General features: G+C 46.1%; 1 protein-coding gene across 8 annotated transcripts in view; it reads right to left on the bottom strand.

Annotated features, from left to right (window-relative positions):
* Nucleotides 1-13,267, bottom strand: part of MAD1L1 (mitotic arrest deficient 1 like 1) — a 598,556-nt gene that overhangs the window by 224,316 nt on the left and 360,973 nt on the right. For all 8 annotated transcript variants that reach the window (XM_006167865.3, XM_006167866.3, XM_006167868.3 and 5 more), the window contains one exon: nt 2,200-2,288. In XM_006167865.3, the coding sequence (XP_006167927.1) occupies nt 2,200-2,288 (89 nt within the window). The remainder of the gene's footprint in view (nt 1-2,199; nt 2,289-13,267) is intronic.

Below are 13,267 nucleotides of genomic sequence, written 5' to 3'. Positions count from 1 at the left end.
CCCCCCGCCCCCCACCCACATCTTCCCCCTTACAGTAGACACCAGTAGCAGCTCACCTGCTTCCCACCATGGCCTTGCAGGATCTGGCCTGCCTGGATCCCTCTGAGCCCTCTTCCATGTCTCCTTCCAGTGCTACCTGCTCTCAGGGGCACTGAGCCCACTCCTCCTGTTGTAAGGTCTTTTATCACGAGACTGGGGCTGCTCCTGCAATTGGGGCGGTATGAGTGGGAGACGAGCCTCTGCCATCTCTGCATAGGCACGGCCAGCTTCAACTTGGAAGGGGTGTTTCTGCAGCAAATGCTTGACCAGCACTTGGCTAGGGGACAGCTGGCCCAGTCCCTCTTCCTGGCCCTGGCAGCCAGCAATGTTTTTAAGCTACAAATTGGATCATGTCACTCTTCTGCTTTAAAACCTCTAATGGCTTCCCATCACTCACAGGATAAAGACCAAAATCTACACCAAGGCCCTGCTTAGTCTCTGACTTCTCTGCATCCTCTCTCCTCTGATAGTAGGCAGTGTCTCCCCAACCGACTACTCACATTTATCAGCCCACTGATCACACAGTTGTATTTCCTGGGGAGCTCTGCCTGCTCCCCCAGACACCTGCTATCAGGGCATGCAGTCTGTGTAATTTTCAGTCTGTGATTCCGTAGCCAGGACTCTGAGTGGGGAACAGCACCCAACCTCCTCACGCCAATCCCTGTTACACTGTAAGACTGATGACGTCAGGGAACGTGTATCTGCTTACCGCTCCACATCCTCCCTCTTGGCCTGGAAACGCGCCAGCACACACTCAATGCCCAAACGAGAGAATGCCTCAGTGAATACAAAACAAACACAGAACCCGGGGGACCCCATCTTGGCACCTGTAAGGCCATGGCCCATATATGACAAGACTTGGAAACGATGGAGGAAATCTCAATGTAGGAGAGATCCCAACTTGTCTGCTGAATACTTCTGGAACAGAAGTATTTCTTGTTTTACTCTCAACCACCTTGCAAAGTAGGGTTAGCCAGGCTTCACTGTTGAATAAAAGAACCTCAGGAGGAGAGTGTGGCACAGCAATGGGGAAAGGGAAGGGACTCAGGACTTGCCCCAGGCCTGCCGAGACCAAAGCCTGCTCTCTCCATTACTACGTCACTGAGGGAGGGCCGCTCTGCCTCTGACTTCACACTGTCTCACCGAGGTCAATGTCCACTGGCGCTGTCAGGGTCCCCAGGTCCCATCTCCTCTGACCCTCCAGAAGTAGCTCCCTGGGTGGGAAGCCCTGGATGGCCAAGGCCTGGCCTGTAGCAGATGCTCAGGGCAGGAGACAGCCGACTGCCCCAGAGCACTGCAGAGCCATGGCCGCCTACTATGCTCACTCTGTCCACAGCCATCTCCTCCTACGAGAGACTCTGGAGGACACTGTCAACTTGCCCAACAGCCACTTTCCATTACAAGTGGAAATGGCAGGGTCAACGTGGGAGGCCAAAGGAGAGCCAAGAAGAGGCTTTGCAGAGTTCTGCCTATGTCTCCCTGGAAATCTCTGACTTAAGAATCTGCATAGGTCTCCCGGGCAGAGACAATGAAAGAGAAGAGAACCCAGCCTGCAGCCTCTGCTTGCTGGGAAGGGCCTGCATGCTGGGAAGGGGTAGGGGAGATAGTGGAAATGTTCCAAGGAAAATGCAGTGGCTCAAAGCTCTTATGCTGGTCTTGAAAACAGATTGCAGTGCCCTGGCGATCACACTGGTAACATGTCTCCTCTGCCTGTTGCTTCTGTTAGTAATCCCCTCCCGAAATATGGCTTGCTCTGGATCCCCTTCCACACCCCGCTGCTCACAGACCCTCTGGTGTCTCGAGAAATGGTGTTCAGGCCTTGTGGTTGCTGTTTTGCTGGTAGCAAAAGCACAGGTCCCACCAGACAGCCCTGTGACAGGAGGATCTGCTGTCTTCTCAGCACTGGGGACACGGAGAGCCCCCGCTGTCAATGTTGGCTGAAGAAATGAGGCTGAAAATGGCCCAAACCAGTCGAGACAAATTTTTCTGCAGAGAGGAACCTAAGTAGACGGGAAGTGACTTAAACAGAAAATACCTTCTAGAAAGGCAATAGAGGAAATAGACACAGGCAGACTTCAGATGCTCATAGGGAGAGGCCAGAGGGCCCGGGACCCGGGGCCCGGGACCCGGGGCCCAGGCGCAGGAGCTGCAGGGACGCACCTTAGCAAACTCTCTTCCTCCCTGGAAAACAGGAAGCTCTGCTCAGCGGAGCTCGACTGTGACTTCAGCATCTTCAGCTCCATCTCCAGCTACGAGAAAGCAAAGGGCCAAGGGTCAGCAGATGTGGGGGGCAGCTGGGAACCCACAGCCCAGGCCCCTGCTGCCCCCCCAGAAATCCCACAGGCGGCATCTAAATGCCCCACAGATTGGATCCCCACTGGGGAGCTGGGGAGGAGAGACCATTTTGCTGGAATCCCAGAAGCCTGAGGCTGCCTGGCGGTGAGCATCCTCAGTTGTATAAACACGGGTTCTTTCTCGTTTTTAGCATTTTTGTCTCCAGAATTGCAGAGACACAGTCATTTTGGGGAATGCTGAGGGGAGATATCAAAATCTCTGGGGAAAAGGGAGTCACAGCATTTGGAAAGAACATGTTCTAAATTTACCATTGATTTGATTTCACAGTCACAATATTTTATTTATTGTGCTACTTCAAACTCCTCTGTCGAATGGCATGAAATGCACATATCCCCCAGAAGGGAATGTGGACGTGTAAAGGAGATGTGTTAACCTCCTTTAACACGTACGGAGTGGGAGGAGTTGGGGCAGCAGATGGGGGTGTGGCCGGGAGACAGAATGACAGCAGGACTTGGAAAGAGCAGGGCACAAACAGGGGACTAGGTCAGGCAGGCCAGGGAGCACAGCCACTGCAAGGACCTTCCCAGAGCTCCACTCAGAGCTCCTTACCTCCTCCTGCCCTGCCCAGGCCCGCCTCAGTCCTCTAGTCCAGGCCAGAGCCTCACTCAACCACGCCCACCACACACCAAAGCCAGGCTCATCGTATTCCCACAGGAGGCAGAGGGGCGAGGACTTGGGAAGTGGCATGTGGAAGGGGGGCAGGCGTGGGCAGGAGAGAAGAATGCCACATGGATCCATGGAGTGCTCATGCACCTGCACAGCTGCAGGACCACCACCACCAAGGACACAAAGTCTCCCAGAAGCCCAGAGTAGGGCTGCTGAAGCAGATAATGTCCTCGAGGGCTGAAGGTCCATAGAGATAGGGGGGCACCAGGGGATGGCCAGGCTACATTGAGTCTCCAGGATGTAAGTGAGCCCTTGTTCACATCAGACCAGGCCTGAGGAAGATGCACACGTCCAGGAAAGGATGCCTGCAGCCAGGCCTGTCAAGGTGGCTGGGTAGACCACGCAAAGGTCCCCAGACAATACAGGGCCGGGACAGGCCATGTAGCCAGGCTGACTGGAGCCTCGAGAGCAGTGTCCCCATCCCTCCCCACAAGGTTGACCAGGCGTAACCTACTACCCATCTTTTTTAGACAGAATTCTGATGGTGAGTGGGGAGGCCCTGAACTTTAGATGCTACTGTCCCTGAAGTGTCAGTGGGGCAGACACCAGTGACAGGCCATGGCATAGGCACCAGGGTCATCAGGAGAGGCTGTCAGGCCAGCTTCATTAATGCCCCAAGTAGACATGATGGTCAGCTTTACCTCGCTGGACCCTTGGGTGGGGCTGGTCAGTTTACTGACCAAGAGTCCCCTGAGTGCCCTCAGGCTAGAGAATGCTGGGGACAAAGACAGTGCAAGGGGCTGCTTACGAGTTCCCACAGCCCATGTTCTTTGAAGAGACCTGTTTTTCTTCTGTCAAAATTGGGAAAAATTTAGTAGATAAACTTTATAGGAGCACATGACCCTGATGTCCTACTGGGCCACTCACAGACTCATTCCCTGGGCCTCTGTCCACTCACTGCCTCCTGGAGTGTCCTTGCTTTCCGGCTCACATAAGGCTTCCACCACTGGTGGACAACATACTCACCCCTTGCATGGCCTGACTGACCAGCCCCCAATTCACCCCTCACTACCTTGTCCCACCTGGGCCTCTGCAGGAGCTGACCCCTGCTGGGATCGCTCTCTCCTCCCTGGGTAATTCCTTTGCCTCCTGCTGGCCCAGCATAAGGCCACATCCTACAGACCCTGGGCTCCTGCTGTTGTGTCTGAGTACTTTCAGGGACACAATCACAAATTTGGCTCTTTGCCTATTGATCTGATGTTGGTGAGTCTTCCACCCTGGGCTGCGAGCTGCAGGGAGTACACAAAACTGCCTGTCTGACTGATTGTGTATGCCCAGTGCAGTGGCCAGCACAGGTCGTCAGCAACTACTTACCAAACAGAAGAACGGCTATGTGAGAGGACAGGTGCCATGCCAGGGCTGGGCAGAGGACTGTGGCCCACACCCCCACCGCCTCCCCCTCTAACAGGATGGGAGGCTCCTTCGTATAAATCTCATATTTGGTGGCTGTTTTCTAGTTGCCTCAGGGACATGGGGTGCTGTAAGTAGCCCTGGTTTTCTCTGAAGGGTAAGGAGAGACATAGCAGGTTGGCCATCCCTGTGTGCAGGGCTTGCCTGGAGGACATGAACTCTGCAGGGCAGCATGCCAAGAACACAGAATTACCCAGCTTTCAACATGCGGAGACAGTGTGGGCCAAAGGGATATTCAGGAAATAGAAGAAAGTCCCGAGTACAAATACCTCTATTAGTTCTTTTCTTGAACGAACAAACGAACAAACCAAAAAAGTCACTAATCCTTAAAAACCACCTCCATCAATGCTACCACATCTAAGAACAAAAGGTATACACTGACAGATATCTAACGGAAGCTTCCTGAACAGGCCAGCAACCACGACAGCCCACTAACAGGTACAGTGGACGGCTGACTGGGACATGAGTTCCCAAGAAGGCTGGGTGGAGAGGGCATGGCCAGCTCAGGGCAGACACAGACAAAGGGAGGCCCCATGACCACCCAACCGCATGTCCCATGAGTCCATTAGGGCACTGCTGACTCAGGATTCCTAGGGCTGCCCACCTCCCGCAGACACCAGTTCGCAGTAACCTGCTGCACGAACAAGGTGCCTGCTGTGCACTGAGCTCTAGCCGCTTTCTTCTGGAAACATTCTCCTTAGGTGTTTCCTGGAAAGGCTCTCCCGGGGCAGCCTGATTTAGGAATTTCTTGGGTCCTAAGCATCTGTCTCTATGAAGTTCCAATATTGTTTATCGAGGTAACTCTGCTCCCCCAAATGGGGCCAGTACAGACCCAATGACTCCTTCTGGCCTGCTGGTTAGGGTAAGCCAAGCAAACCACTCTCAGATTGTGTTCCCAGAAAAGCCTGCACAGGTCCACAGGGTAGCAGGGGTTACGCTCGAGGGCCTCTGCAGGAGTCTCTGACACCCACTGAGCCTGCAGTGTACCTCAACAGATGGCAGGCAGCTCTCGGCGTGCCAGGGCAGGGGTAGCATCCCACCTCACAGAATAAGCACTGCGTGGCCATGTGGGCAAGATGGCACCACAACACTGAACCAGTTCAGCTCATATTCAAAGGAAAGTGGACTTCCCCTGGCCAGTCATGTTCTCTGTTGCTCCTACCCTCTTGGGACCTTAAAAGGTTGGCCTTAAGAACTTGGAGGAACTTAGGAAAGTCTCCTGCCAGGGTCCATGCTGCCACAGCTATGGAACTTCTCTCACTCCCATTCTAATGCTGCCGAGACCTCATGTCCAATAGGTGGCATCCACCTCTAGCACGAGATTAGCTCACAGTGGTCCTTGTGCAGGTGCGAGCCTGTCCTAACATGTCTTTCCTCGTGGTCACAGTCTGAGGTACAGGTGCACACATTTAAACCTCACTGGACCAAGAAGAGTCTCCCTTGGAAGAACACAGGCCAGAGCTAAGAGTGGCCTGGGCTCATTTCTCTTTTTTTTGGGGGGGTGGGGTGGGGCAGTGGGGAGGCTTGATAAGGGAGTGACTGATCACTTGAGCAGAGGAGTTATATGTCCAAGAATGGAGATGCAGATTCATCTTACCTACCAAGTGCCCTGAGCAGAGAGGAAGACTGCAGAGAAGAGCAGAGTTGAAGACAGAAGATTTTAAAGATTTCTCAGGTCTTCATGCAAGGCCCTGATGCACTTTGTCCTGGATCCCATAACACACTTAGGAGTCTTAAGATTCATGATTCAGGGACCAGCACTTAGTGTAATGGCTATGTCGTTGGACTCCCATGTAGTTGACCGCAGTTCGAGTCCTGGACCTGGTAGCTTGAACTCATGCCAGGCGCGTGTGCGTACATGCCCAGGATCTTGAGGGAGAATGGAGGAGAACGGATTGCAGCGTGGCCATCCTCCCTGAGGGATGATTTCTCACTTTGTGTCTCTCTGTCTCTCTCTGTCTTTCTGGCGAGCGCATGCACCCTATAGCAAAAAAACCCTCCAAAAAAAGAAGAAGAAGAAAAAGATCCATGGTTCAGGCGGAGCCTAGTGGCATAGACATAGCACATTGGACTGAAGTGCTGCAAGTCACATGGCCAGTCACAGTGTGGCTAACCATCTGGGACTGAAAACTTACTAGGTGTATATGTAGGCACCTGGGATCCAAAGGAGTGGGAGGGTGAGGAAATGAGACTGCAGCATGCCAAGATCTCTCTCCCCACTCTGTGTACATGTATTTTCTATCATGAATAAAACTCATCAATAAACAACAACAAAAAAGAACTTTAAAAAAAGATACACAGGGGTTCAACAGTTGGCATAATGGCCATGTTGCTGGACTCCCACATAGGCGACCACAGTTTGAATCCCAGACCCGGTGGCTTAAACTCATGCCGGGTGCATGTGCATGCGTGCCCAGGATCCTGAGAGAATAGAGGAGAGGGGATTGTGGCATGGTCATTTCCCCGCCCCCCGGGGGGGTTGTGATTTCTCGCTTTCTGTCTCTCTCTGCCTTTCTGGGGAGTGCACACACCCTATAGCAACCCCCCCCCAAAAAAAAAAAAAGATACACAGTTCAGGTAACAAATACCGAAGGGCACACACTGACCAACCTCTCTCGACATCAGACCCCTGACCCTTATGCACAGTACCCTCCAGAAATGGTTTACACACATGCCAGCAAAATGTCTGTTCTTCCCCCCTTTTTAATATTTTTTCAAATAAAGGATAAAATATCCTATATGTTATTTCATTCCTTACTTTTTCACTTAATATATTTTGTAATTATTTCCAAACCAAGACAAAGAGCACTCCCTGGCTCATTCTGGGTGATCCTGAGTGCTCTAAGGTGTGGCTGTCCCACTCACTGCAATAGTCCCTACTGATGACTCTGCTGTTTCCAGACTCACACTGCTGTAAACAATGCCGAGATGCACCTCTATGGGTCACTCTAGTTCCCTCTTGGGCCAAGGCATCTGAAGGATGACCTCTTACCCCTCACATCATTGCATCAAAGGAGGCGTCCATGCATAGTGTTCTCAGACATCCCAGACTGTCCTAAGGATGAGGACCCTGACATTCCAACCTCCTGGAAGGCTTACTCTTTGACTGATGCAAGACTCCATCCTATCATTCACTAAGTTCATTTGTAACTGAGTCCACATCTAACTTCCTATTCTATTCCATTCTATCTACAACAACTTCAGGGTCCCTTCTTTCCCCACCTCATCCCACATCTAAACTATCTTCCTCCCGCTACAAAAAGTCCTCTTTTAAAAAATTAGGACTTTGGAGGTCAGTAGGAGGTGTGTGGTTAAGGTATTGGACTCTCACATGGCCAATTGTGGTTCAAGTCCCAGACCTGATGGCTTGAAACTCACACCAGGTGCATGTGCATGCATACCCAAAATTCCAAGAGGAGAATGGAGGAAAAGGGATTGTGGTGTGGTCACACCCCAGGGGGTTGATTTCTCATGTTCCCTCTCATTGTCTGTCTGCATCTCTCTGGCAAGCACATGTGCTCTATGGCAAAAGTCTTAAAAAAAGAATTAAGACTTCATTAAATTTATAGATTAACACTGGGGGGATTAACATCTGTAGGATATGGATCCTGCTGTTCGATGTTCAAGAACAATATGTATTCTCATTTGCACAAGTCATCTTTTATGACCCTCAAGAGCTTGTTAAAGTTTTCTTCCTTTTGCACACTGCGTATAGGCTTCAGTCTTGGGTATTTTATTTTATTATCTTTTTTGTTGTTGTTGCTATTATAAATGGGGGTATTTTCTCTTATTATCTAACTTGTTTTTGTATATAGGAAAATTAAAATTTTGCTTCCCACTGTTTTACTAAATTCTCTGATCGACTGCAGCTTTCAGTGGATTCTCTTGGTGTATAATCATATCAGCAGCAGAAAGTGACAGTATGTCTCTTTCTTCCCAATACCTGGACCTTTGATTTATTTCTCTTGTCTAATTTTGGTGATTAGTATTATGACACTGGACAGCCTTAAGTTGTTTGAGTATTCACTGGAAATCATTCTAATATCCCCTTACTTTCAGTCAAAATAATTGTATTTTATCATGTTGGGAAATCACCCATACATTCATGTTTTAATGAGTCTTTAATCAAGACTGACTGTTGGATTTTCGTCAAATGTCTTTTCAGTAAATAGGGAAAATAGATCATTTTGTAAATTGATGTCCTAAACTCAAACCAATAAGCCAGTCCTGGCCTAAGCCTTCCTTGGATGTAGTGTATGTTAATGCGCTGCTGGACTTCATTCATGGCTCCTGTGGAGTTTGTGTATTTGTAAAATCTTTGTAGTTGTTGATATTAATATCATGCTCACTCCCAGAAGAGTTTTCCCTCCTTTTTCCAGTCTAAAACAGGTTTTAGATGGGATTTGTTTATTTGCTTGATTTTTTTTTTTTTTTGACAGAGGGTACATGTGCTTGCCAGAGACAGAGAAAGTAGAAAGCACCCTCCATGGGGAATGGTCACACTGTAATCCCTTCTCCTCCATTTCTCCCTCGTTTTTGATTTTGGGCATGCATGCATACACACACACACACACACACACACACACAGTGTACTTCTCAAGAGGCCTGGTCTGGGACTTGAACCACTAAGTCAACCATATAGGACACAGTCATCTCAACTACCATGCCATAGGCTGGCCCCAGATAATACATTGTTGAAAGTTTCAGTATTTGAAGATCTCATAACATTTCCCTGTCAAATTGGCTCAGTTTGATGGCAACCTTGTGACAACTATATTCTGTAATAATTAGTCTGTTTAAAATTTCTCTCCTGGAGTCAGTATTGTTAGCTGTATTTACTAGAAAATTATTCATTTCATTCATATTTTAAAATTTATTTAAATGAATCTGTGATGTAATCATTTTTATAGAATTCATGTATAATTCTAATTCTTTTTAGATTTTTTTGAAGTTTTTAATTAATTTTGTTTACTACTAAGGTATAACACGCACTAAAGCACTTAATTCTTATGTATACAATTCTATGACTTATTTTTTTTCTTTATTCAAGAAAGAACACATGCGTGCAATGTGGGGTGGGGGGAGCACAAGCACCCTCCGCTAGGCCTGGTCACACTACAATCTCCTTCCTCCAGCCCGTTGGATCCTGGGCACCAGCATGCTTTAGGCCAACCAGGTAGGATTTGAATCAGGATTGCCATGTGGGATCTGGTTTGCCTTGACCAGTGCATCACCCCTGTGCCAGGGCGCTGGTCCCTCTAAACTTTCTGTATACATCTATGCTGTATCACTGCCATCTATAGATGAGGATATGGAATTCTCAGCACCTCTGGAAGCCCTCTCATGCCCCATTCCAGTCAGTAACTCTGAAGTAATTAGTCTTGTTTTTTTATTTTGGGTGGTGATGCTTCCTATTAATTTTTTACTAGAATTGTGAATAATTCATGTTTTATTGGTTTTATTTCAAATAACAGGCATTTGGGCTTATTTATTATTTCTACCGTTTTTCACTTTCTTATTAACTTTTGCTTTGATCTTTACAAATTCTTACCTTTTGTTTTACTAAGGTTTGTTTTACTTTCATTCTCTGACTTCTTGAGCTGGAGGTTTAATCCATATATATTCATGCTTTCTTGTTCAATGATATAAATATTTAAACCTGTGAATTTAGATGCTTTCCACAGGCTCCACTGAGAAGTGCTTTCATTACAATTATTTTCTAGATTTTATGCACTTTTGAGTTGCATTTCTTTTTTGAATGAAGAACTGTTTTAGACAGAGCATGTGTTTTTGTTTTTTTTTGTTTTTTTTTTTTTTTTGTTTCTTTAATTTCCAAGTATTAGGAGCTTTTTCTCTTTCTGGTTTTGTTCCTGATTTTAAATTTCACCATATTGCAATCAGAGGAAGTTGTATTAATTCCACTTCTCTGAATTTACACAGGTTTTCCTTATTAATACATGATTAATCTTTGTGAATGTTTTTTAGGAGCACTTTTTAAAAAGAAGGCTTTTTCTAGAAGAGGAAAGTTGTGTGTGTATGTGTATATATGTATGTATATATATATGTATATATACACATACACACACATAATACACACATATATATAAACACACACAAGCTGGTCTTCTATTTTTTCATTTACTTCATATATCATGAACTAGGAAGTGAAATAAGTTCTACTATTAGTGTCTTCAACAATTCCCCCTTGACTCTCTCATTTTTGCTTTTTCTAAATAACAGAGACATGTTATTTGGCACATAGACATTTACCTATACCTTTAGTACTGAAAATCACTTGTCTTTGCTTTCTATAATGTTTTATGACTGGATTCAAACTTAACTACAATTAAGATTACAAGTCCAGTTTTCCATGTTTACAATTGCCAAGTTACCTTTGCATCCTGTATTTCCTAACTTTTTTGGTTTTGCTTTGTAATCCAATCAGAAAAATTGCCTTTAAATTTTTTTTTAATTTTGCTTGAGGGTACGTGCACGCACCAGATCTCTGTCTCCATCTCTCTCTTTCTCTCTCTCTTTCTATATATAATACATAATTATTATGTATAACTATATCTAATAATTACATATGTGTGTACACACACACACATATATGAATATATAGAGAGAACATACTCCACATGGGATGGTCACATTTCTCCATTTCTCCTTTTCAGGATTTTGGGAAAGTATGCACACTACACTCACCTGGCATGATTTTTCAAGCTGCCAAGTCCAAGACTCAAACCATACAGTCAGCCATGTGGGACCCAGTGACCTTAACCACCATGCCACCAGCTGGCACAGTCTTTTCTATCAGTAGGAGACTTTAAACCATTTATATTTTGACGTGTTTATTTCTGTTGCATTGTCATGCTTTCTGTTGAATAGCTTCTAAAAGATACCATTCTATGTCCTTTTTATCTTTTTTTTGTATATAAATTTTTTGATATTTAGATGAGTTTGGGGGTTTTGGTCTAGTTACCTTTAATAATTCTTAGTTTTATATCATACCTATATTTCCCTGTTTAGACAACATCTATTACATTTCCTGCACTGAGTGCCTGACAAGTCAAATATATTATCCTCCATATTACTTATTTTTATACAGTTTGTGATGGCTAATTTTATGCGTCCATATCACTAGACCTAAGGGAGCCCAGATTAGACACTGTTTCTGGGTGTACCCATAAGGGGTTTTCCAGATAAGATTAGCATGTCCATCACTGGACTCAGAAGACTGTCCTTGCCAGAATGAGTGGGCGTCATCGAATCCCTGAAGGGCTCCGATAGAACAAACAGCAGAGGAGGTGAGAATTCCTTCCCTTCTTGCCTCACTGCTTGAGCTGGGGGCATCTCATTTTATGCTGCCCTTGGGCTGGGGTTCACATCGCCAGCTCTCTGGTTCTCAGGCTTTCAGACTCGGATTGAATAAAATCACTGGCTTTCCTAGGTCTCCAGCTGCTTGGAAACTCAGACTGTAGGATTTCTCAGCCTCCATGATTCCATGAGCCAAATCCCCATAACCCATGAGTAGCTCTAGACAGATGAGTAAATAGGTCCTCTTGTTCTGTTTCTCCTGAGACCCCTAACATTTAGTTAAATATATTTTACTACTTGATGTTATCTTTAAATGGTATGTTTTCATCTTCAGTTATTAAATGATGAGAAAAGCATTTTTTCATTTCTCCCTTTTCCCAATCTTAACTTTTTTTTATTAAGTACATAAATTCTACATTTCCAGAAAATATAGCATTTACAGTTATTGTCTTCCTAACTTCTACATTAGTTTAATCTCATTAAATACATGAAACTCTTCTTGCTGCTCTGCGGTACTAGTTTTTTAGTCATCTCATCTACTTCCGCTGCTTTCAGTCTACCTTCCTCCCTGATTTTCTGTCTCCCTGTCCTGCGATCTTGCACCCTCCTCCTGAGGAGAGTCTTATTTGATCATCTATCCATCTGCCTTACCATCTCTTCTCTGAGCAATCGCATTCTGCCCCAGCTTCATAGATCCTACTAGACCGCTTCTATTCTTGGTAAATTGTTTGGATGTAATCTTCATCTGTTCAGTGTCAATTTTTTTTATATAAAACTTTTCTATCACTTGTTTTCCCATTTCTTTCCTTTGGTCTTATAAAATCGTGTGATATTACTTTTTTTTTTTCCTTTTGCTACAGGACATAGGCACTCGCCAGAGAGAGACAGAGAGAGAGAGAGGCAAAGTGAGAAATCATCCCCCAAGAGGGGTTGTTCATGCCATAATTCCTTCTTCTCTAGTTTCTTTTTAGGATCTCGGATATTCACATGCATGCACGCGTGCACACACACACACACATGCCTGGTGTGTTCTTCAAGCCATTGGGTCGAGGACATGCATTGCGCAGCCCGCCATGTGGAATCTAGTGCCTTAACCCCATGCCATCTGCTGGCCCCTAGTGTGATGTTACTTTCATTGCTCATCATTGAAGATGAGTTTTATTAAATCCAGTTTTTGTACTGGGGAAAGGATAGGGGCCTTTTCTTTCATCTGAATGCAATCAGAAGGTTTTGTTGCAAGTTCAGTTAACCTTCACTTCTTCCCTCCAGTGAGAGAGATGTGAAGCTGTGGGCTTTCATAAGAGCAAAAATACTTCCTTCTGTCAGAGACCTTGCTTCTGGGAACTTCAACTACTGTGTGTGATCCCTAATTTAGCTCCAATTCTAATACTCCTCTGAACCAGGTGGGCCAGAGGAACCTGCTTTGTTGACTCCCTCAGCCCCTAGGTTACTATTGCAAACTTGGGGTTCAGGGCTTGCT

The sequence above is a fragment of the Tupaia chinensis genome, unplaced genomic scaffold (genome assembly GCF_000334495.1).
Source record: "Tupaia chinensis unplaced genomic scaffold, TupChi_1.0 Scaffold145208_1, whole genome shotgun sequence".
NCBI lineage: Eukaryota > Metazoa > Chordata > Mammalia > Scandentia > Tupaiidae > Tupaia > Tupaia belangeri.
This window is presented reverse-complemented; position numbering and strand designations above follow the sequence as displayed.